Source organism: Aethalodelphis obliquidens, unplaced genomic scaffold (genome assembly GCF_003676395.1).
Source record: "Aethalodelphis obliquidens isolate GAN/ISIS:26980383/991018 unplaced genomic scaffold, ASM367639v1 scaffold1, whole genome shotgun sequence".
Lineage (NCBI taxonomy): Eukaryota > Metazoa > Chordata > Mammalia > Artiodactyla > Delphinidae > Aethalodelphis > Aethalodelphis obliquidens.
Genome location: NW_020837945.1, coordinates 58082124 through 58108085, shown reverse-complemented (window position 1 = coordinate 58108085; position 25962 = coordinate 58082124). Strand labels below are relative to the sequence as shown.

Below are 25962 nucleotides of genomic sequence, written 5' to 3'. Positions count from 1 at the left end.
TGGTTTCTGTGGGGACAAAGTCATAGGGAGTTGCTAACACTGCTAACACTGCCAACACTGCCAACACTGCCGACACTGCCATGGGTGACTGCTCACACATAATCAGTGGTTATACGGATTTTCAGTTAGAGGTTAAAAGCCAGTATGTAGTGCTTTTCCCATCCAAATTCACAGACTTCTTAAATTCTACCCTATCCCACTCCCCTTAGGGACCTCTGGACCCCAGGTGGAGAAACTCAGCGGTTAGTCCTGTCTATAAGTTATGACTCCTATGCTCACGAAATTGACCCTTAGCTCTTGGGTTGAGATCAATACACTGAACTGAATTTGGGAGGATGTAGGTTTTCAGTTGCGCGTGCTGACTCTGAATGAAACTGCCCTTCCCGGGAGAGGGAGGGAGTGAGCTATGTGAGGCAGGGAAGACTTCGAGTACCGGATGGGTCTCCAGTGGGACCTCTCAGGATGGTAGTGATTTTGCAAATAATTAGCAAGCCACATCCACGGCATTAATTAGTTTCTGAAGGCAGCAGAGAGACAGGGAATTGCTATTTCGATTGTCCCAATTCAGAGCTCTGATGTTTAGGTTTCCAGAAGCACTATGTTTTTTCTCCTCCCGGGTACCAGCGATTCTTCCCTGGAGGAATGTCCATTGTGTGTATTTACACTCCGTGGACCGCAATCCTCGAATAGCTGGCCTGACAGCATAATTCTCCTGGCACCCAAGGGCAAGAGCTCTGAATGTGTGTCTTGTTTCCGGGGTGCGTTTAGCCTAACTGCTCCTAAAGGCCTAGAGCTAGGGAGCACCAGGCTCAAAGCACTGAACAGGCTAGTTGTTCTTGCTGCTTTTAATGGCTTTGAGTAATGTCTGACTGCCTGCTAATGATGTTGGTGGTAAACACATGGGTTAATGAGGTTAATCACAGGCTCATCGTAAGCAGGTTGCCTGGGAGATTGGGGAAGATTTCCTGCTGGCGTTGTAACTGGCTAGTTTGGAAGGCTGGGGTCTCCAGCATCTGTAAGTGTGAAAAGCTGGGCTGTGAGATGGACTGTGGGCGAGGCGGGAGGTTGTGGGATCCTTCGACAGGGCCTGTCAGACCATTTCCCATGCTGCCTGGCCCCTGAGCAGAGGGTCAGGGGATGAAAGGAAAGCGCTGTTCTTCACTCAGTCTTGGAGAAGGAGCAAAAAGGACACATTCTACAAAAGGGGCTTTATGGCTTTCCTCAAGAGCCTTCTCAAGTAATCTGATCCTAAAGGTTATAGGGGGAATTTCTGTTTACGGTGGGAGCTTGGCTTAGCAAACCAGCCCTCATTCTACAGAATTCTGGGGGGCAGTAAGTCTTGCCCAGGGCCTGTGTTTTGCATCTGACTCCGGACCTCGCTCTGCTGTATTTTCTGTCTGAGATATTCTTCCCTCCAGCTCAGCAATTCATATGCAGGTTTTCTCTCGAGACTCAGATTTAAAATCTCATTTCCTTTAAGAATTATTCTTTAATTGACCTCTTCTTACTTTGATCATTCTTTTACAGGGGCCCCTGGGATGCAGATTTATACTACGTACTATTTTTCAATTGATGGATTACAAAACCCTTTTTTTCATACAGCACGTTTGAGGCAGTTTTGCCTTGTAATTGTATGTCAGTTGTCTTATAGTTTACTAGCGGCACATATTCTTACCTTCTCATTAAGATTCTAAATACTGCCAAGTTGTAGATGAAATCTTCCAATTCACTGTACCCTCAAAACTCATAACCACTAATATACCCATACATACCTGTGAGCTGTGATATAACTGCATGTTGAGTACATGAAATGTGACTGAATGGTGGTACACTTTTTTCTATCAAACTGTAGTAATAAAATACTCTGGGGGTTACATGCAAGGCAGTTCATTATATAATGAATATTTAAAGTTTAACCACCAGTATGGCACTGCCCCAGCAGGGGGCAGATGATTGAGAGCTCTGTTGGAGATCTCTTTAGCTTTTAAGAAGAGGTTTAGCAGGGAAACCTCTGGGAAAGGAAGGGGAGCAGGGAAATCCTGGAATTCAAATTGAAGACATGCTCCCTTTTTCTGACACATCATCACAGTCTCTTTCCTTCATAATTTTAGGGGTATTGGTTGTTGAATGACACAGATTAGCCCATACTTAAAAACTGTAACAGATCTTTACTGTTCTGCTAGAAATTCACTGTCCACATGATTCATTATTCCTGAAATTACCTGTTTCTCTTGCAAATTTCTAAATGATTTAGTATGCAAAGTGGCAGCCCATCCAGAATACTATCTGTGCATAAAATTACAAAACTATAACAGATACCTGTTTATAAATTTAGCTGGACTCAAATTTAACCTTACCTGAATCCTCGTATTCAAAAGCCCTCTCACGGATCTTCCCTGTCTCCCATTCTGCTAACCCTCTGAGACCTTCTGATAATAGGGCTCTTGAATAAGGAGAAAGTGTTTTTATTAGCATCGTCTATGACACTAGTTGTGAAGATCACCAAGATGTGTGAACAGCCCTGGGAGAGCATTGAAGGCTGTGGGAACTCGTAGAGCCCAACAGCCTGTGACTGAGTCCTGGCCCTTGTGGCTCACTGACAATGTTCTCTTGGGCAAGGTGCTTAATTGCTCCCTGCCTCAGTTTTCTCATCTGTAAAATGAGGATAATAATGACAGCCTATGTCATAGTGTTGTTGAGAGGATTAAATGAGTTAATCCCTGTACTTAGTACATTGTAAAGGCTCAATAAATGTGCTATTGCTCTTGTTACTAGTATTATTTAGCATTGTAAGAGAGAGATTTCACTGGGGAAAAATCTGTCCAATTTTTTTTTTTTTTTTTTTGTGGTATGCGGGCGTCTCACTGTTGTGGCCTCTCCCATTGCGGAGCACAGGCCCCGGACGCGCAGGCTCAGTGGCCATGGCTCACGGGCCCAGCCGCTCCGCGGCATGTGGGATCTTCCCGGACCGGGCACGAACCCGTGTCCCCTGCATCGGCAGGCAGACTCCCAACCACTGCGCCACCAGGGAAGCCCAAATCTCTCCAAATTTGACCTGCGAGTCTGAATAGATATAAACTTAGGTTTAGGGGAGAGGTGTGATAAATATTTGGCAAAATATCACTTACAAAAGTTTTAGTGAAGAAAAATAGCTTAGATAAAACTTAACAGATACTAAGAGTTAACTCATTAGTCTTCGTAGATTCAAAGACCTTCAGCACTTTCACGGGTGTGCAAAACCACCTGGTGTTTCCCTGGTTGTTCCTGGTGTTTACTCAGGCCGAGCCTGGGAGTCATCCTGGAATCCTCACATCCCAACAGTTAGGAAACGCTATTAGGTCTAACTTCTGGTGGATTCCAAATCTGACCACTTCCCACTACTCTCCTCACTGGTTTCTGTACTTCCCTTCTGTCTTTCCAGGGCTCTTCCTAGTAACCAGAGGGATACCATCAAAACTTAAGTCAGGCCACAACACCCTGTGCTCAGAACCCTCCCAGAACCTTCCTCACTCAGAGTAAAAACCAAGTCCTTTCAGTGCCTTCAAGGGCCCCCTGATCAACCATTATCTCTCTGACCTCGTCCGCTGCTCTGCTCTCCAGTCCCGTGGCCCCTGCTTTTCCTCAACCATGTCAGGGACCCTCCTGCTTTGGGGCTCTGCTCTGACTGGTTCCTCTGCTGGGAAAGCTCTTCCCCCAATAGTTTCACTCCCTCAAATGTCATCTCTTCAATGAGGGCTACCCTGATCAACACATTTAAAACTGTGACCAACCCTCCAACCCATAGATCCCCGGTTCCCCCTTACTGTGCCTGGCTTTCTTTTTCCATTGCTTATTACCTTCTAACATTCTCTACACTGTATTTATCATGTTTATTATCTATGATCTATCTCCGTCCACCTGAATGAAATCTCCATTAGGGCAAGGATCTTTGTTTTATTTACTGATTTATCCCAAGTGCTTAGAATGGAGCTCGCCACGTACTTAGTGTTCACCATACATTTGCAAAGGAATAATCTTTAATTGCTTTCTAATTAAAAGCTCTTCCCTCAGTTCAAAAATCACTGCCTCTTTAAGATGCTTTGGTTAATGCCTCTATGAGTAAGGGAGCAACTGTGAATGAAAGGTACTTTTTTGCTTTTTCTTTTTTAAAGAGAGTCTAAATTGGAGGCTGACCATTCCTGAAGCTCTCCTCTCTCACTACCCACCATCCTCTGGGACCAGAACAGAATATATCTGAGGCCCGCACTCCTTTTCCTGAGTCTGTCCTTCCTGGGTCTGGGTTTGGGGCTCTTCTCAACTTAGGGATGCTCCTCTAGCCTTGATCTCTTTGCGGGTTCTTCCTTCTTTAACTGTCTTCCCCGCTGACGCTGACCCAAACTCTGTGGAGATGGCCTTTCAAAATGTTAACTAACACCTCTGAGACGAATCACTTCACGTGCCTTTGTCAGCTAATGCTATCAAACAATATTTGGCAGGGATTATCTGATATTGAGTTGAAGACAGGATGGGACAGATGATCCCTAAGGGGAACTAGGAGTGTGAAAACAGATACAATGGGAGACAGAAAAATGGTAATGGCCAACTGGTCCTATTTCACAACTCTGCCTGGGGCTGGTTCTGGCCAGGCCATTGCCAAACAAGTTAATCCCAGTTCAGCTGTGCCCAGGGGCGCCCTTGGAGCCGTCTTAGAGCCCATGAACTGGTGTGCAGATCTTTATCATCCCAAACAATCTATGCCTTCTGACCCAAGAGCCCTGGAGTGAGCTGCCTTAGAGCTGGTGACACAGAAAAAGCAGAAAGAGTTCCGTTGTTGCCCTTGGAAGCTAATCTCTGTTCCCTCCTACCTGGCTCTTCTTCTCCCACAGCGTCTGGAGCGTCATACTCTCCACACTGCCGGCTGAGCACAGCTTGTTCCCAAAGGCCTCCTGGATCCGGAGAATCAGGCGTTTGTGATGGGCCTCGTCCATGGCATAGAAGTGGTTGAAATCCAGGAAGACAATCTCTTGGGGGTGCTGTGTGAGGAACGAGTCAATCTCCATCAGCCCATCCCAGACCCTGATGCCAAAAAGCCCGTGAATGAAGTAGATTTCCTGGTCGGCATCCCCTGGCTTGGAAGACACACGCAGGTCGAAGTAGCGGATCCCAGCGTCCAACTGTTCTCGGAATGTCAGGTTCTGAGTCACAGACCATTTCTTCATGAGCTTCTTTACCAAGGAGATCCTGGCGAGGCGTTTGATAGCTGGGGTTTGGTCAGGCCCCACTGGGGACTTTTCGTCTACCCAGTAACTGAATGAATCATGGGAGCCTATACGAAGCAATAAATGTGAGGAGAGGGGTTGAGACTGGAGCTGGGACAGATAATCCAATTGATAAGAAAACAACAACAAAAATTTAGAACCAAGCACACATGCAGAACATTGTGAACAAATACTTGCAAAAATTTTCAAGCTTGCTAGGGATGAAATAAACACAAATAAGAGTAACATAGTCTTATTAGCAGCTTGTCAAGCCTGCGGTAAAACTATAATTTCATACATTGCTGGTATAAGGTATTGATTAATTAATAAATACCTTTTTTTTCTCTTTTTTTGTGGTACGCGGGCCTCTCACTGTTATGGCCTCTCCCGTTGCGGAGCACAGGCTCCGGACGCGCAGGCTCAGCGGCCATGGCTCACGGGCCCAGTTGCTCCGCGGCACGTGGGATCTTCCCAGACCGGGGCACGAACCCGTGTCCCCTGCATCGGCAGGCGGACTCTCACCACTGCGCCACCAGGGAAGCCCACGTCCCTCTTTTTGAATAAGCCAAATCTGCTATTAAATGATCAAATGCATGTTGTATTTCTCTTCCTTAAAGAGGGTAGGGATCCTCCTAGACACTGAGATGATCTTATTGTTATAAAGTCTAAGTGACCACGAGAGACACATTTCTAACTATAGTGAGAAAATATTTCAGCAGTAACTTAAGTAAAAATTATCTTTAACAAATATCTTTTGTTTTGTCATTGGTTTCTATCTGGTGTCAACCATTATTATTTGGTTGGCTTGGTGACTGGCCCTGACCCTGGGGGGCTCCACACAGGCGGCTGCACTTTGCAAGCAAAACCTAGGAGGAAAGTGTCATGTTCTGACACTACCAACCTTGTTCTTAATCACTACCACCCACACCAGAATCAAAATTCTTATATTCATATAGAATACTCTTGACTGTCACCAGTTATCCTTTTTACTAAATTGTAGAGTAGGCATTTCATACATAATATAGGATTTTACACAACTCTACTGTTTCATGTTTTATTATTTCCATTTTCTTGAAAATAAATCATTCTGGGAATGGCTTTACTGTTCTATCCTCTCAGAAATAAAGCAAAAAAAAAAAAAAAGTGGCAAGCGATGCTTTATTTTTATGTAGTCTCTACAACATGGAGGGTATTCAGTAACACTAAGAAAAAGCATAGTTATCGATCCTTAGGCAAAATGAATTTTGCAAGCAAGAGAATTACTAGCATATTTAAGGTAAAAAAAAAAAAAAATTGCCGTTACTAATAGAAATGTGGGGCAAGTCCCCCTGGAGCTTCCATACTGGTTGTCTCTGCTAATAAGACTCACTGGATACTTGCCGAATGTTCTGCTTCCTTGGGCTGCACAGAAATAGGAGATCTTCATACCTCCTCATCAAGAGATTTATTACGAATACATTATGTATAGATGGAGAACAGCCAGTTCTCTCTTCTTTTTAGATTTTATCAGCAGCCCAGCTGTTCGGGATTGAGTGTGTAATATAGTGTGAGTTCCGCATAATACTTAATTCTTCTTTGGGTTTCAGGGAATAGGCATTATCCAAGCATGGAGGAGAGCAAATCCTCTCGTATTCTCTTGTTGGTGCTGAGTCCAGTTTCATGTCCAGAGGGAGATATGCTAACAACCTCTGAGGCTTTTCTCTGTGTCTGAGGATTCTGCGGCACTGTGACAGTGATGGGCCCCCGGGGACCATTTCTGAATACACAGGGTACCCAGCCCATCCCACAGAAGAGGAAGGGTGTGCACGTTCCCTGGGAACCGGGAGTCCCTCTTTCTCTCTTTCCTCCCTTTTCCATTCTGGGTGCCCAGCACTGCCCACTTCCGTCCCCTTGATAGGAAGAGACAGGACAAGGGAACAGGCCATTTGCTGACTGGTTTACAGCAGTTGTCCTACCGAGGCCTCCAGCAGTCAAAGCCAGCACTCACTCATGAACCACTGTCAATATTTTTGCCTTTCTACTTACTTTTTTCCAGGAAGTGTTTGGCCTCACTCACATAGAGTGAGAGAATAACACTCAGGTACTTAAGTGCATTTAACTATTTCTTTTTCAAAAAACTGGATAAAAATGCCCCAACCCTCACCAGAATATTTACAAGTTATACAATGTGCAAATAATACTTATAAAAAGAAAATCCTAATATTTTGCACTCCAGATTTATTATCAAAGTTTCCTCTTCTCCCTACACCTGAAAGAAGTTATTTCACTCTTTAAAGATTGTCTTTAGGGCTACTTCTCCCCCTCTGCCCTGGGATGTATGGGTTAAATTCACACATTTCCCCCAGAAGAGGTGGAAAAACCCCTGCTCCATTGGTCCTTGCCTTGTTCTCGAAGAGAACTGCTGTGTGGAGTTGGTAGGGATCTCTGCTCCATGAGTTCTGGCTTGTTTTATGATAAGGTTAGAAAATAGTTTAGAACCTCACCCTGCTGTGATTTCTGCCACGGGAAGTGTTTTTGCTGCTACTACCTGGGAGCGCCTGTGCATCTTCACTCATCCTCTCCATGGCTCTTTTATCACTGTCTAAAATAGATTTAAGTGGTCCTCTTTATCTTAAGAACAAAACAAAGCACTTTCCATTACACGCCTTACCCCTTCAAGTGACCATCTTCTCTTTCTTCCCAGTTGTTGAATTCTTGAAAAAGAGGCCAGTCGTGTGGCCTCTGTCTCCCCTGATCTACTCCCTCCTTCCAGTTGGAGGCCACCTCCTATCCTTCTATTGCTACTTTTGATCCTTATAACCTTGGAATCAACAACTCCAAGTGGCTTTATTCTTCTTAGCTTCTCTGAGGGTCTGCTAAGTCAGCCCTTTTCTGGAACCTTCCATTCCCTTGTGATCCACGATGCACACTTTTGGGTGTTCCTATCCTGTTACCTCTCTCCTTTGGCCTCCTTTGCTGGCTCCTCTCCCTCCTTCTTGTTCCCCAGTTTAAACGTTTTCCAAGGGTCTTTATTCCTTCCTTCTCCCACCCTCAGAGATTTCATCCACTTCCCAAGTTTTTACCACAGCACCATTATGCAGACGACACCAAAAGTTTCATTTCTAGCTCAGACTCTTCTAAGTTCCAAAGTTACGTTTCCAACTTCTCCTGTGGTCTTCCATCCACGCCTGCCTGCTGACACAACAAATTACAGATTTTCAAAGTCCAGCTACTCATGCTGTCCCTCTCACCGCTACAAAGTGCCTCTCTTGAAGTTCTGCTCAGTTACTCAGACTTGAAACCTCAGATTCTAATTAAATTCTTCCCTCTCCCTCACCCACTTCATCCAACCAGGTACTAAATCTTTGCATTTGACTTTTACAACAGACATCAAACATGTCTCTTCCTTTAACCTTCACCTGCCACCCTCCTCATTACCAGTCCTTTAATCAGGACCAAAACAACCCTAACTTGTCCTTTCAGTCCAGCCTCTCTCCAATTTGTTCATATTGGAAAGTCAATCATCTCAAGATACAGATCAGGTTCAAACTCTGGACACTGGGGTTTAGGACTCTCCTCAATACCGCTCCAATGTATTATTTCAGTCTCATCCCTCACCAGGCCCCTTCCTGGACTCTATGCACTTACTTTTGCTGACAGCTTCCATAAAATATTCTCTTACCCCAACTCTGCCTACCAGCATTTATAACCCATATTGGGCAAGCTGCCTACCCTATGTCTCAGTTTTTTAATCTGTAAAATGGGCATGATAGTATCGATTGTCACAAAAACTGTTGTGAACATTGGAATGCATGCAAAGTGCCTGGAACAATGCTGATACGTACTAAGTGCTGAACTATTGTTATTGTTATTATAAGTCATTCTCTGTTAGCTGGAAACTAGAGGGAAGAAGGGGTGATGAACTGAAATTCCTTACCTTAAATACTTAGGGTCTGGAAGATTTTCTTTCCTGTACCTGAAGCACTGTTCCTCTCCATCTCCATCTTATTGGTTGACATGGAGATGAGAGCTTAGCCTCTACTTTGTTGACAGTAGCTGTCACTCACTCTCTTGGTCACAGCCTAAGCTTTGTCACCGCCCACTTCTAAAATCACAAAATGCAATATCCTACTTTCTGATCACAACTTACTTTCTTCTGCCTCATTGTGACTTGACTTCTATTCCCCCTAATCTGAGAGCCCAGAGTTGGCTCCACTTCATCCTTTAGCTACAACCAAGGTTGTTACTTGCCACTTTTACCTGCAGAATTATTCACTATAACCATCCAGAAGCTGTAAGGATCACCGTTGAGGCACTCGTCTGTCTCTACATGCAGATTGTGTGTACAACCCCAGAATGCACACGGAAATATTAACGTGATATTTTTTAACAAACTTTTTGCCTAATAACAAATGTTCTACTTCTCTAATATTTCTCTTTTATAGAGTGGACTAAATAAGGTTTTAGAAAATAATAGTCATCAAATATTGAATGACTATTTTCAGACTTTTCTGGGTAGGGAACTTTTGTTGTCATCTCAAGAATATTCCATACAGAGCAGGAAATATGGACATACAGGCCTCTCCTTAATGTTCTACACTCCATGGATTGATATCATCCTTAATTTTAGCCCTACAAAGGTAAGGTTTTTTTCCTCCAATTTTTTTTTTTTTTTTTTTTTTTTTTTTTGGCGGTACGCGGGCCTCTCGCTGTTGTGGCCTCTCCCGTTGCGGAGCACAGGCTCCGGACGCGCAGGCTCAGCGGCCATGGCTCACGGGCCCAGCCGCTCCGCGGCATGTGGGATCTTCCCGGACCGGGGCACGAACCCGTGTCCCCTGCATCGGCAGGTGGACTCTCAACCACTGCACCACCAGGGAAGCCCTCTTCCAATTTTTGAAAACTGTTTTTTCTGCAATCCTTTCATTTTCACAATTACCACTCTTGTCTCTTCCTGTTTCTTTATACAATCAAAAGGCATTAAAATGTCTCTATTTCCTCTCTTTATGTATACAAAACCCTGGATAATGTATGTGAAAGCATTTTGTAATCTAAAGCAGTAATTCTCAACCTTGAATGCACATCAGAATCCCCTGGGGGAGCTTTTAAAAAACACCAGTGCCCAAGAGCCCACCCAAGACCCATGGAGTCAGAATCTCTCTGGAGTGGGAGTTGAGAATAAAAAACTTGAAAAGCTCGCCTGGTGATTCTATCAGACACCCAGGCTTGACATTCACTGCCATAAATGTAAGATTATCCTTTGCTGACAAGCTCTCTGACTTCCGGGGATCAATTTCTCTGGTTGGTCTTCTACTACTTTCAAATCTTCAAATAATAATCTGGTGCACTGCCTTTCCCATATCTGGGTAGAAGCTCTCTTTACCATCCTTTGTGTTCTAGGAATGCCTCCTGCTCTTTGACCAGCTGAATAATCACCACTTCTTTGTAGAGAAGAAAAATATTGGGGCGCCTTGCTTCTTTATCATGCCTTCTAGTAAGTAATTAGATGAGGATCTTTAAGTTTAATTAGAGCATTTCAGACGTGCACTGGGTCACAGAGTTCAGAATAAAGTCACTGAGGCAGCAAAATCACAAGGAAAGAGATATTTGAATGAGAAAAGGTTAGCTGGATGTCTATCCAGTGTTAGGGGTATTTCCTCCTAGGCAGCATTAGGTTACAAGATAATCTAAGGGACCAAGTAGGAGAAAATGAGCTGCTTTGTGAGGACTGGGGACAGCCAGTTGGCTCCTTATCTGGAACGACAATTGCTGCTTGACTCTTTCTTAGGTTTGCTATTTGGGAGTTAGGAGACCTCAAGTGAGCACACAACAGTTTTTAGTTAAGGCCCTTTCATTACCCATTTCTTGCAATTTGGAACAGTAGCCATTTTTCTGAACTCAATTAAAAAGAGTTTAAAGCAAGCTTCTTGGGAAGCTGGTCTCTAAATAAAACTAAGAGAATTCAAATCACACACCCTGAAGTGATACACGTCATCACAACACAATGGCATTTCAGATTATGAGGTGACTATACGTAGAGCCTCAGCGGGAAGAATGAGACAAGAGTTAAGTGAAGAATATTAGAAAGAGAAAATCTTCTTTATCACACCTCTGGGTGGCATCCGGGGAGGTGGGGATGGTGACCCAGGTCAAAGAACGCCTGACCTCCACTTGTCAAAGCAGGACTTGAGGGAAACAGCCTCCCAAGGAAAACCCTGTATCCCTGGAAATGTCCACTGACAGCACGGTGTGACAGGCACAGTGCTAGGCCCGATGCTACATACAGGAGGAGGCTGGCTAGCAGAGGAGACCCAAACCCCATCCTGCAACCAGTGGTTTAACAGAAATACATGCCAGAAAGTAGGGGCAATTAATTCCATCCAGGGGTTTCAAAACTTTCATTTAAAGGTCAATTTGTATCTCTGTTTCAGGAATAAGAGAGAACATAAAGAAACGAAGTCGCTCAATATTCTGTGATAACCTAACTGGGAAAAGGATTTGATAAAGAATAGAAACATGTATATGTATAACTGAATCACTTTGCTGTACACCTGAAACTAACACAACATTGTAAATCAACTCTGCTCCAATATTAAATAAAATTATTTTTTTTTAAAAAAAGAACGCCTGACCTCATAGATTTAAGAAAATCTATTCTTCTCACTTCCCTCAGGTACCACCCTGCCCTTGGTGGGCCCTTTAACCTTGAAGCCCATTAACCCCTCCAAGTCTGTTCACTGAAGGCCACCCTCCCACCCTGTGTTTACTCACACCATTCAATGTATTGGTGCCTCTAGGCCACGTATTCTCAACTGGGTGACTCCGCCCCAAGGGAACAAAAAATTGGTTCTTGGGGGAATGAAAAAATCTTACTCTTTTTATGTTCAAGGTATAAAGAGAGTACCTAAACAGATATACCATACAGTGTATCTGTGGTATTAAAATTTCATCACTGCGGGGGTGGGGACAGTGAGAAGGAGTGGCATAGAAATAGCTAAAAAGACTCCTTAGTTTGGCCACAGAGGAAAAAGGGTTGAGAAATATCACTCCAGACTGAGCTCCCTGGTAGCCAAATGGACAGCTGACGTGTCTGGGTTGGATCTCTGACCCTGTACCTCTTTTATCCTTAACTGGCATGTCTGTCAATGCCACCAGTGACTGTTGCCCACTGGACACCATCCATAAGGTGAGTCGATATTGGAGGGTTCTGTTCTCATCCCCTGCCCCTAGAACACTAATGGGTTGAGAGCCAGTTAATTTTTAAATATTCCTACCAGGCTTCTCCAGGCCCAGCAAGTCATTTCTCCACCTACATAGCCCTGAAGGACCCAGAGGTGTAGTGTACAAGATGCCAGTTTAGCAAGAAGAGATTTACCAACGGTAAGTCCTGAGCCCTGGCTTGATGAAACACTGTAGCTCCGGATAAGCTACATGGAGAGTTCCCACAATGGTTAAGAGCATGGCGTCTGGTGCCAGGCTACCTAGATACGTACTCCTGGCTGTACTGCTTACTAGCTAAGTGACTGAAATGCTGTGCCTCAGTTTCTCACCTGTCAACAGGGGACAACAATAGTACCAACATCAATGGTTTGTGGTGAAGTTTAAGTGATTCACTTAGGTAAGCATTCAGAAGAGTCCTTGGCCAACAGAATGAACTCAAACATATTATTAGTATTATTTCATTATTAAGGAATTTGTGTTATCTTCTACTTGAATGACACAACCTGAGAAACAAATAATTCTAGTTTTTAAATAATGTTGTGAAACCTCATTAAACATTCATATTCAGGGATCTGCTGTGGCAGTTAACTGAGAAAAAGGAAGTTTGCAGCTTAAGGGATTTATTTTAGGTTTCATCCAGAATTAACATCAAAAGGAATAAATTAAAATCACAGTATTATGTAGGCTAAGTATAAATTGGCACTAAAAGTATAATTATAAACAATCTCTAGTCTGCTCCTGTGTCAATAACAGGAATAAATAAATTCAGTGACTACGACGCAATTTGAAAATATGGGAGAGAAAGTTCCAAGGATATTCTTGAACTTTTTACTTTTAACATCATAGAATTAGACATCCACAAGTGATTTCTATAGAAAAACAAACACAAAAAAACCAAATCCAATCTATCGCTAAAGGCATGTTGGTTAGCTGATTTTTGGAGAAGGAAAACCTATAATGCATTATTTGAAATGGAAAGAAACAGTAATACTTCCCCAACTCTTCAAAAAACCCTATCAGTTTTAATAAATACCAGTAAAACACTCAAACACTTATATAACCATCCACAACAAATCTTTCTATAATAGAAAGCATTAAAACACCAAACACCAGAGTCTTCCTGAAGCTTTCTTCAGTATTCCGAAGTCATACTTTCAGAAGTTTTTTTCTGTATTTCTTGCACATTTAAAATACTAGTGCACAGTTCTTAAGGACGTGAGCATGACCGCTTTATGTCAGATCATCTCCCTCAACATTCTTTATCACTTTGTTTTTTCTTTGCAAGTATGGGCTTTTCAGGCCTCTTGGGTTCACGGATTTTATTCAAAGCCTTTTCGCTTTCTTAGACGACATTTCTACTCAGTAATGTGGCAAGTTGAGAGCACTAATGTACAATTGAGCCTATTGAGAGAGCAGCTGGGCCATGGGTGTGACACATTTCTCCATCACCTGGCCTGGATGTACCTGCAACTTGAATGTTTTTGCTAGCCCACACGTGTGAATTTGCTATGAGATATTTTTCATTCAGGAAGTGAATTCCAGGTAAAACAAATCTTATTATAAGTTGTTATAGCAAATGTTTAAATAGCAAAACTTCATAGTAGGGATACCTATAGAGGTGTTTGGAACTAATGTCTCTCAGTTGCCAAAGCATTTATGTGCACGTCGATGTGTATATGTTGACACTAGAGTGGTCCGTCTGAAATGAAATCCAGGTAAAACTTATATTCAGAAGGAAAAAAAAACATGCTTCATTTACTTGGAAAAGTATATTTAAAAGGATTGAAAAAAATTCACTATTTCACAGAAGTATTTTTACTAATAAAAATAAAGATGTTCTAATAGACATAATCATCATTCTGCAAAATTTCTTTTAAAGACAATTATTATTTTGAGCTTATTTTTAAAAGAGCCATCTAAACTCCAGATTTTTATCAGCACTTCATCATACTACTGCTGTCAAAATTAAGATGGTCTGGCTCATTGCAGGCTAGGTCTTAAAACATATACTGAATGTGCATGCATTTTCTGTTAGGAATAGTCAAAGTGTTCAGTTAGGGCTTGTTTATTTTATCTCAGTTTGAACTTTAGGTCATATGATTTGTAATTTCATATTCTTTCTCTGATTATTAGCCTATACCATACCAGGTGAGGCCAGAATAATGCAGGCAGCTTGCAAGAAAACAGGTGCAGCCGTTTTGCCAGTTACCCAGTGGAGCTGATGCTGCATAAAATGGTACTGAATGTCCAACTTATTTTTCTAAATTCATGTAAAATATACATAGCAAAAAATTATTCTGGGAAAATGAATAAGATCTTAGCTGCAAAAACTACAGTGAGAGGATATTAAAGATGCCCAAACACAAAAGACCAAAAATCTTGCTTACACTCTATCTTAATGAAGCTAGGTCGTTCAGATAACCAGAAGGTGTCTGGGCTGGAATAAAGGGTCAACTAGATCAAATGATGGTCAGTGCAAACAGCAGAAGAGCGAGCAGTATCAGGCTTTATAAAGAGAGAGAAAAGATAAGTGTTCAAGCCAAAGAAAGACAGTAATGTTCTCCCATCTCCAAAGGAGGAAAAGAAGAGAGAACAGCCCTCAGGTGGAGTTGGGAGCAGAAACTGAGAGGTCTAGCTGAACAACAGCTCTTCCTCATACTGTCCATCCACCTTGGAGAGTTCTGGGAGATAGCCTGGTGATATATTAATCCATTTTAAAGGGTTGAATTTTTCTGAAAAAATAAGAGGATTTTATGCCTTGATTTACACAGAGCCCAGAAGATTCTATCTTCATATAATTTCTAAGAAATCTTTCAAAAGTATTTCTTAGAAAATGAGCTTAAAAGTGAGGTTTGGGCCCTCAAACCCACTGTCTCACTAAAAGTGTTTGCATTTTAATGAACCTGTGATTTTTAAGAAATTAAAAAAAATTTTTTTTCGAAAGTTCTAAAACTAAGGCAATCAAAACATTCCCACTCAAGATCATTTGAACAAGAGGTCAGGATATTCTTCTAAGGTTTGGAGAGACCACTTCTCTCAGACTCAAATGGTGACAGGGAATATACAGGGACACCTCTCTGGCCCTTCAGAGAGCATGGGTCCAGCTGGACTCCAAGTGCCCTGCTGCTTGGCTCTCACTTCCCGAGGAGGCTGTCACCAGCTCCTCTCCCTCCCCGGCATCTTCCTGCCTCGTGACAGCAGCTCTGGCAGCACCGTGGGCTTCCAGGGAGAGCTATGTTGAGGGGCACAGTATCAGAGTGGTGGCTGAAGGGACCCATCAACAAGGGATGTAAAAGTATCACTGGGATAATCTACAAACTTGGTGCCAGTTGATGTAGGTTTTCACCAGTGACTCCTTACAAAATGGGCAGGATGTTTAAAAAAAAAAGAGAGAGAGAGAGAGGTCTCTCTTTAAGGCACATAGTAAACTCTTTATCTTAAATATGAACATGTGATAAGGATAAAAAAGTCATTTTCAGTTCATGCAGAGAGAATCCTGGTAAGTGTGGTATCTTTTGTTTGCTTGGCACAAATGAAATATTCATCTCTGGCATTAATGGCTTTTGACATACTTGCAGCAGTATTAAGCGTGGGTGCGGGTGTGCAAGTCTGCAGACAGAAGCTTGGAAGGACCTAAACTGATCTGCCGAGAAAGGGGAGGGAGCCTGAGAGGCCAGGAGGAGAAGGGGAGAGAAGGAGGGAATCCTAGGGCAGCAGGGCTGAGGAGAGAGAACTGGGAGAGGAGATAACCTAATGCGGAGTTTTCAAAGATGTAAAATTTCACCTCGACATTTCTCTGTAAATCACGAATACATACTTTTTAAGTGACAGTGTGAGGGGTGCCATGATATTAACCTGTCTGGAGCAAACACACGTCCTGCCCATCCCAGTTTTCAGGCCCCCTCACACCAGGGGATTCTCCTCTGCCAGACCGTCCCTCCTTGCCTCAACTTGCCCAGTGCCTGGCCCAGAGGGGCAGACCTCGATTGGGAGTGGAGTGGTGTCACATAAAGATGAGGGGAAGGTGGAAACGTACAAGAGGAGGCTTCCCTCTGGTTGAGATGGACTTCCTTCATGAAAAATCTTTTTCATGGTATGCTGGCGTTAAAACTGGAACACAGGAAGGGTAAGCTGGGACGAAGTGAGAGAGTGGCATGGACATATATACACTACCAAATGTAAAATAGATAGCCGCATAGCACAGGGAGATCAGCTCGGTGCTTTGTGACCACCTAGAGGGGTGGGATAGGGAGGGTGGGAGGGAGAGGCAAGAGGGAAGAGATATGGGGATATATGTATATATACAGCTGATTCACTTTGTTATAAAGCAGAGACTAACGCACCATTGTAAAGCAATTATACTCCAATAAAGATGTTAAAAAAAAACAAAACTGGAACACAAGGGCTAGTATATAAGCATCGATAAACAAGACACAGAGATGTTTAGGGGCATTCTAAGGAGAAAAACCATGCGTAAAAAGACAAAAACGTAAAGTAGAAAATGAGTTGAACATCAGAAACTGTTTCACAAATGCTATCGAGGTAACTACAGCAGCTACAAAATGTATTGTTCAGTTAATCCACACAAATGGGAGACTTTCAAGTATGAGTCAGGGGATATCTTTTCACTCTTTGACTGATGATTGATGTCCACAAAGGGAGCACAGCGCGGCCAGCGGCGGTCTACGGCTATGGCACTGCCGCGTGCGCATGCGCCGCCGAACAGGGGCCGCGCCGCCGAACAGGGGGCACGCTGCCGGCGCCAAGAGGTTCCAGCTCTGCTCCTCCGCAACCACGCGAGGGCCCGAGGATGAACTTTCCATCAGTAATAAATTCCCCGGCCTCACGTGCTATATTTGTCTTATGTGAAGTAACAGATTCGCCAAAAGGATGAGCGAGGCGAGCAAACTGACCAGCCTTTTTTTAATCTGCTCTTGCGGTGCGATAAACCTCCCAGCGATTGTGGTATCTAGGATAAGTATGTGGATGACAGTGTCCAATCCAAGCTTTCCTTTCCTTTTCCCTGGTTGGGTGAAAACAAAGAGGGGCACACGTGAGGAGTTCCTTTCGCCCCTACCCGCTTCCCGCTTACACACTATTGAACTGTCTTCCTCAACTCTCCAATGAGCTAGTGGAAGAAAGATACAATCACCAGACTCCACACTTCCACTGACATTTAAAGGTCAAGTCTCCTTGTATCGTACATAATGATATCTCCCTCCCACATGTGTGAAAAGGACGGCTGTGAGAATTACTGGAGGGAGGAGGGAACTTTTGAAAGTTCACTGGGGCAAAAGGACTCGATTTAGTGGCATTTTGCCGGAACACTTAAGCTGAGGTAGCTTGTTTCATAAAATAAGAAGTTTAAGGAAAATGAAAATCAAAGAATGAATTCATCCAGCTATTGTTTTTCACCTCTGTTCTTTACTTATTTTAATATGGTTACCCTCTCAATAAATAAAGACTGCTTAAAGAACTGGACCAATGCCCTAAACAAGATCCGGTTTTCAAACTTTATCTTTCAGAGCAGAGATTTTTTTTTGACTGCTGGGCCCTTAGTGCCAAAGACCAGGTGTTACCTCTGAAAGAGATTCCATCTGTGGGAAAGCCATTAGGCCTAGCTCTGTTTAAACTTCCCCATCTAAAGGAAGAATTTATTTTGGAAGAATCACATATTTAGCATGTTATTCCTTTAAAAATGTTCTTCCTCTGCCCCCAGAGCTCATGGAAACCTCTTCATCCAAGAGCTAAAAGCATCTCAAGGACATTCTGTTCACTCCACAGCGTTCTCACTTCAGTTCCTTCATTGTGAACTTGCTGGTGATCCCTCACGTCCGAAAATAACTAATAATTTCAATTTATTGTTTATTGTTTACCAAATGTCAGGCTGGGCTGACTTACATGATTGCATTTGATCTCTGCCAGTCCTGCAGGGCAGTGATGAGGGGACAGAGGTTCAGGCTGGTTTTGCAACTGTTACCAAGGGTTACCAAGATTGCCAATGGCTGCCTGGGGACAGAAACCTAGGTCAGCCAGACCCGAATCCACACAAAACTACTCTAGGGATGATGTTATTGTCTTTACTGATGAAGTAGGTCAAATGCATTGTGCATCTACTTCCGATAACATAATGATCACAGGATTTGTCTTCAGAGCTACATGTCTGACCTTTCACCCCAATGCAGTAAAATTGATGGAGAGATTAAAGTGATTTAAAATTTTGTAAAGACATAAAGAATTTCCATGTAGGGACACAAGAGGGCACTCTAACCTTCTTTCAGTTGAGGACACAATTTTTTTTTTTTTTTGTGGTTAACACAGCTCTGAGCCTTGACTCCCAGTGCTGGTTCTGCTCTGATCACTTGTATGAACTTCAGCTTTTAGGTTCAGACTGTAGCTCAACTTCTCCCTTTGCAAATTTAGGAAGGGGGGTGAAGTGAGCTCTAGGGTCTCTTCTATCTAAAGAATCCAAGGATTCTAACTCATTAACAGCGAATTAAAGGAATATATGACCCTATTTTAACAAGGATTATTAATCACTGCAAAGAAGTAAGATACGTTCCTTTCATACTTGCTACACTTAAGATGAATATGTGCTTATAGATTTAACTTACCATATTTGCAAAAAGCAAATCATTCTCAAGCCTGACAGTGGTATTTATTTACTTTTGGCTCATCTGAGAATTTTGTCAAATTGCTGGAGAAATTCTCAACCGTCACACTGACTCAGGTTGGCCAGTGATGAATCTGTACTATGCTGACTGAACACATTGGCCAGTAGCTCATTTCTCGTCTAGCATTTAGGTGACAGTTCCCTTCACTCCAGAATGACTGGCATTTCATTGCTTTGTGGGACATTTCTATGGAATTTATTGTGGGGACTTTGGAAAAAAAACACCTTCCTAATCACCTAGCTTGGGTTGAAAGTTTTCACAGAGAAGGGTTACTTTAAGATTCATTTGACAAACTGCTGAATGGCTGAGATCCAGGGAAGCTCCTCAGCTAGATCCCCTCAAAACAAGAAGGGTTTTTCTCTTTCCTGGTAATGGAGGACTAGGCCAGGAGCTCTGACAGGGGAAAGGGAAAAGGAACAGGGAAAATCTAACAAGTAGCAGCATAAATTACACCAAATGATGGGTTTAAAGGAAATTTGTACATTACACACAGCAGGGGAAGGAGAAGGAAAACACACCCACCCCGGAAGTGGAGTGTTCTGACAAGCACATGCCTGCTAAAAGCCTCTGCTGGTCTTTCCACCTCGGAGAGGCAGAAAGACGTCTTCCCTGCTGGAGCCTTGCTGGGCCATTACTACACAATCCACTTAAACCACTGGGCTGCTTTTGTTCTCAGTCAATAAAAAGCCTCCTAGACGTTTGGTCTTGAAAAATAAAAGTGGCTTGTTCAGCTGGAACAGGTTAGCAGGCAGTCCTTCAAACACAATCATCCTCATGGGCGCTCAGGCATTAGGGGCCTGGCGTGGAAACATATGCCTCAGATGAAAAGAACACTGCTCTTTATTCCAACCAACACAAGGAACTGAAGTTACAGCCCAACACTAGGTCAGTCTCCAACTCTATTCAGATGCAATTAAATGAATTTGGCAAGATGAAGTTTTTACAATCCTAGGATTGTTATCAGGATTTCTGTTGCAATTTGCTTATCTACTGTGTCCCTCAATTTCTTCATTTGTAAAATGGAGATAATGTTAGTACTTATATCACTGAGTTGCAGAGATTAACTGGGTTCACATAAATCAAGCAGAGCATATCCGGCGCCTACCAAGTGCTTTATAAGTGTTGTATAAGCAAGCTCGTCTTCTGCCTCTTATCATTATTATTATTATTATTACTATTACTACTAAAGCCTTGGGATACCTTGAGAAGACTCTGCCATGCAGTTATAAGATTTTGTCTTACTCTAGGCACTATTACTCACTCTCTCTGTATGTCCTAGTTTCTCTTTAAATTAACTAGAAATATCTGCTCTTTAAATTCTTTGTAGATATTTCAAGATTTCATGTCTCTCTCCTCTCTCGCTCTCTCCCTTTTTTCCTTTGAACCACTCTACAAGTATACAGACACTGAGTATACAGAGATGACAAACTACAGTTGTGTATAGCGGAAAACAGGCCCTGATGGTATATAACGTGTTTCATTATGGAGGTGTGCACAGAAGTAGTTCTTGAGCTGTTTCTTGCAGGATGAATTGTAATTGGCCAAGTGAAGTGGGCGGTATTGGGAGGGTGAGTGATACGGTTGAGGAAGGAGCATGTTTCAAAGACTGGAGATATGAAAAGAGACAGCATATTCTCTTCCAGGGTGTTCTTTAGGCCTTATATTGATTGTCACTGGTTCCCCAGAGTCTATGAGATAAGGCCTCAAGTGCTCAACAGCACGTTGAAAAGCTCTCTCAGTCTGTCTGTCCAGTGCTTTCCCATTTCTTCCTCCTGTTGCTTCTACAGTAGGCCATGGCAGCCCTTCTCTGTTCCCCGAAGGGGCCCTTGCTTTCCCATCTCTGATTTTATTCATGTGGTTCCCTCTGTCTGGAATGTCCTCCCCCCTTTTCGGAACCCCCATCCCTCAGTGCCGCTCAGGTGCCCTCCCAGAGCAGCTGTCCCCTAACCCCTGCCTGGAAGTAACCTCTCCCTTCCACTGGTCCCTAGCAGTTTGCTTGCTCCTTTACTGTGATACTCAACCTCATTCTGCTTTTGTTGGTTTTACTTGAAACTTAGTATCTCTCCTCCAAGATTATAAACTACACCTTGTTAATTTTTTTTTAAGATTTCCTATAGTATCTAGTATGATGCTGTAGGATCAAAAAGGACTGCTAATAATAATAGATATATATCCAAGATTTATGCTTGTTTTGTACTAGGCAAAATTCTAAGCCCATTGTAACCATCATCTTACTTAATTCAACACATCGGTTGTGTAGTAAAAAATTTAACCTTGCCCAAAGAGGGGTCTGGTCTTTGTCCTTGGCCTCTGCGAGGTTATCTCTTAAACCCTTGGAATATCCTACCTGATAAGAGTACCTTTGTTTACCTGAGAGCTTTGGGACCACATCAAAAAGTCTAAGGATGAGATTTATGGTGAGGGTTTTGAGTCATGTGGGAACAGGTTTGACCTCTGGGGGGCTGGATGCTGAGATCAGCCATTTGGACCCTCAATAAAGACTCTGGACACCAAGGGTCGGGCTAGCTTCCTGGATTAGCAATACTTTGTGCATATCATCACACATCAACACCAGGACAGCAGCACTGTCCACAACTCCAGGGTAGAGGGCAACTGGAAGCTCCACATTTGGGATTTCCCTGGACACTTCATGTGGCTGATTGTAGCTGTAATAAATAGCAATTGAGTATAGCAGCTTTCAGTGAGTTCTGTCAGTCCTTCTAGCAAATTATCAAACATAAGAGTGACCTTGAGGACCCCCAAACTTGCAACTGGTGTCAGAGTGAGGGTGGTCTCGTGGACTGTGCTTCCTCTTACTTTGCACTTGTGAAATAAGTACTATAATGATATCCATTTTACAGATGAGAAAACTGTATGACAGAGGGTTAAACTTTTTATTTGAGATTACATAACTAGTAGCTAGGATTTGATCCTAGGGCCACTAAAACAGAACCCATATTCGGAATTACTTCTTTTTTTGTGTATGTGTGTGTGTGTGTGTGTGTGTGTGTGGTACGCGGGCCTCTCACTGTTTGTAGCCTCTCCTGTTGCGGAGCACAGGCTCTGGACGCACAGGCTCAGCGGCCATGGCTCATGGGCCCAGCCGCTCCACGGCATGTGGGATCTTCCCGGACCGGGGCACGAACCCGTGTCCCCTGCATCGGCAGGCGGACTCTCAACCACTGTGCCACCGGGGAAGCCCAGAACTACTTCTTTATACTGCCTCCAATGTGAATAAAAATTAAAGATAGATATAAGATTAAAAAATATTAAGAATAGGCATAAAAACAAACATGTCCTTAAAGGCTGAAGATGTTTAGGGCAGCTTTTGTAGAAAAGCATATCATATTATGACTCAGGTATTTAATCTCTATGAATATTGCAATAAATTTGATCTCAACAGATTGTAATTGTGCATATTAAAATATCTCTATGGCCTGAGCTAAGAAGACACTTATTTGTAAAAATATGTATGAGAATTGGGCCTTATGGTTATTGAATATAGCAAAAGATTTGTTTAAAAAAACCACAAAAAACCCTTAGAGCCCTTGGGAACAATCTCATTGTCCCTTGCCTTTCCATTTTAATTACTTGTATGTGACTCAGGTCATAATCATTTGTCTGTGAGCTCACGTGACTCAAGCAGATTTAACTGCTCTTTGCCTTGTGCTGCTCGGAACACTGGTGGTAATTATCTCCATGTCTGTCCCTGACAGCTGACTGTGAGATTTTGAGGGTGGGATCATGTCTAATTCATGCCCATATCTCCATATTTAGTGAGTTTCTGGCATACAGTATGCACTGAATACATGTATATAGAATAAGTGCAAGCATGCTTACTTAAACGTACAGCTGTTTAGAGCGTTGCTTAGGGCAGATGAGCCTAGGTCTCCTGATCCTTTCCCAAACTTCTCTTTGGTCCATTCATCTTCTTTAAATAGGCAAAGTTCACTCTCTGCACCTTCTCTCCCCCAGCACCTGTACATCCCCAGTTCCATTTATCTCTATTTGTCCTTCTAGCGTGAGTTATCTGGGTCGATGAAGAGGGATGTGTTGGAAAACACAGAGGACAAAAATAAACCAGAAAGAATGACTAAAGGAGCAGCTAGAATAAAATACTGCATTGAACAATTTAAAAGGAAAAGTCCTAGAGAGTAGATTTCCTCCAACTTAAGCCCATGTAAATTATCTTTTAATGACATCTCCTTGGGGCTTCCCATCTCACGCACCTAAATTAGGTCCTTGGGAAAAATCAGCATTTGTAGAGAACTTGACTCCATATGGACAAGTGCGGAAAGGCTGAGGCATCTTTAGGATATAAAAAATATGGCCAACGTGGATCTAAGGTTCAAGATCAGGGAACTGCTTAGCAGTTTTCCAAACCAAAGAATAATATCTTTAAAGCTTGCCAAGCCAACGGGATAAACTTGACCCATCATACTTGATTATTTTCCATGGGGCATGTGGGAGAATATGAATTATAGCCATTATACTGTCAGCAAAATCTGAGAGGGCCATGTGGCCAATATAATTTTTAATCAGTTGCCTATTTAATTCATAATTATTCACAGTGCAACAAAGCAACTGTGTTTTGAAGCAAGGCAGAACATTTGGAAGCAGAGGATGTTGATCAACATATTTTTCATGTTCTGAGAAGCCAAGGGGCATCCCACTGTCTGAGGACAGACATCAGCCTGGGAATCCGGAGAGCTGGTCCTGGTCTAGCCCAACTGGCTAGATGAGCTAGAGAAAACTGAAGTAAATCAGAGGTTCTCAGGGTGCTTTCAGACCTGGAATGTTGTCAAATGAAGTATTTATATATAAAAACAAGCGCAAGTAGAGCTTCTCTGGTTAAAGGCCTGTCCAGACAGTCCCACTTCTGGCCTAGAGGTGTCCTTGCGGGGCTCAATGGGAAGTCAAGCCTCCCAAGAACTCTGCAGGGCATCAAGGTAATTCATTGCCCTAGACAGTCTCTAAATCAGCCCCAACAGCCCAGGATTTATGTGAGTCAAAGGCTTTTCAATCCCATGTATGGGAGGCATTTTATATAGTTGGGGATCTATTTTTCTTTGAAAGACTTTCTCTTCCTTAAATGTCCAACAGATGCTAATACCCAAGTAAGACACTGTATAGGTAATTCATTAATAAGAAATTCCTCCTCTAGTTTGCTAATTATCACCCTGCTCTGTCTCTGAACAGATGGCATCATCTTTGGTAAAATAACACCTCACAAAGGGCACTTGGTCATCCTCTGATGAGCCTTCTCAGTTCTGGGATAATCATATTTTAACAACCTTTCCTTTTAACGCAAAAGAAAGAACAATACGAAGGTTTAGGGAAAACAGGAAAATGTTTAGGGTAGAAGAAAAAGTTAACACTAAACATTCTATTACAAAATTCTCCTGCTTTTACTAACTTGGTGTAACCCTGAATGTCCATGTGTAAAATAAATCGTATTTGATAACGTGGTAATGTAACTAAAAGCTTCCATTTCACAGCTGGTTTGTGGTGTATTGCACATACCTAACCCCTCCCCCGCCCCAACCCCAAGCTGCCAATACGGTAGGGGAAAGAGTGAAACAAATGACAGAATTCATGCCGATTAAGCAGAACACTAAATGAGCTTGGGAGGGTCATTTATCTGGGACCAGAAGTTGAAGACAGATTTCCTGAAAGAAGTAAAATTTTAGTTGAAATCCAAAATATATATATATATAAAAAAATGAAGACACTAAATTCAAACTCAAATCATCTTATACTGAATATGACAGTAGCCGTGAGGGAGGGTAGGGGGTTGGGCAAATTGTAAGATTTAGCTCTGAAATCATTTCCACTGGATGCTACTACGCTTTCTCCCAATTCTGTAATGTCCCACGGGTACCTCAAACTCAGCATGTTCCAAACTAAGCATGCCTGTTTCCTTCCATCACCCTTAAAACTGCTCCCTCTCCTGTATCCCTATTTCTGGGAATGCCATCCCCCTCCTCCCAGCTACCCAAGACAGTTATACCTTCTCTTTTACCCTCCAATGAGTCGCCAAGTCCTGCTGATACCTCCTCCTATATATCTCCTGTGTCTGTCCCTTTTCCTTCCTCTACACTGTCACTATCTTCCTCAGGTCAGTATCATCTCCCACCTGGATGACCTCATCAGCAGCCTAAGTGGTCTCCTTGGTTACAGTACTTCCCAACTCAAATACCTTTTGTGGACTGCAGCCAGAGTGATCTTTCCAAAACACAAAGCTGCTCTGTCATTCATCTGTTTAACACCCTTCCCTCACCTGTGAAGGTAAAGCTAAATCACTTTAACATGGCTTAGGAGACCTCTCAGTATCTGCCACTTTACTCCTTGCCCCCTCCTCCTTGCTTATGGTAAATAAACTACAATGAACCATTTGGGTTTGTTAAATGGGCCATTTTCTCTCTTCAAGGTCTTCACCCAGATTGTTTCCTCTCCTAGGACACTCCTAGCCTTGCTGCTCTTATCCTGGGGGCTAGTTCCTGTGTATACTTCAGACTGCAGTATATTCATCACTTCCTCCTGGGGGCCTCCCTAGACTCGCAAGTCTTCTTAAGATATCCTTGCTATAGGCTTCTTCCACCAGTAATCTCTACCTCTCATCTTACATAGCATATTGTATTATGACTGATTAAATGTCCATTTCTCCAACTAGACTGTAAGCTTTTGAAGGCAGGAAACATGTCTGTATTGATCGTCACTGAATCACCAGTGCCCAGGAGAGAGCCCAGCATATGGAAGGTCATCAACATATATATATTCAACAGAATGAAAGAAATAATGAATTTCTTAGATTACCCCTCAGCATCCCTAATAACTGATGGGTCATTTTGTTT

General features: G+C 42.8%; 1 protein-coding gene across 1 annotated transcript in view; it reads right to left on the bottom strand.

Annotated features, from left to right (window-relative positions):
- PLCXD2 (phosphatidylinositol specific phospholipase C X domain containing 2) overlaps positions 1 to 25962 on the bottom strand; it is a 46024-nt gene that overhangs the window by 11176 nt on the left and 8886 nt on the right. The window contains exon 2 of the mRNA XM_027104360.1: positions 4845 to 5305. Coding sequence (XP_026960161.1) covers positions 4845 to 5305 — 461 coding nt within the window. The remainder of the gene's footprint in view (positions 1 to 4844; positions 5306 to 25962) is intronic.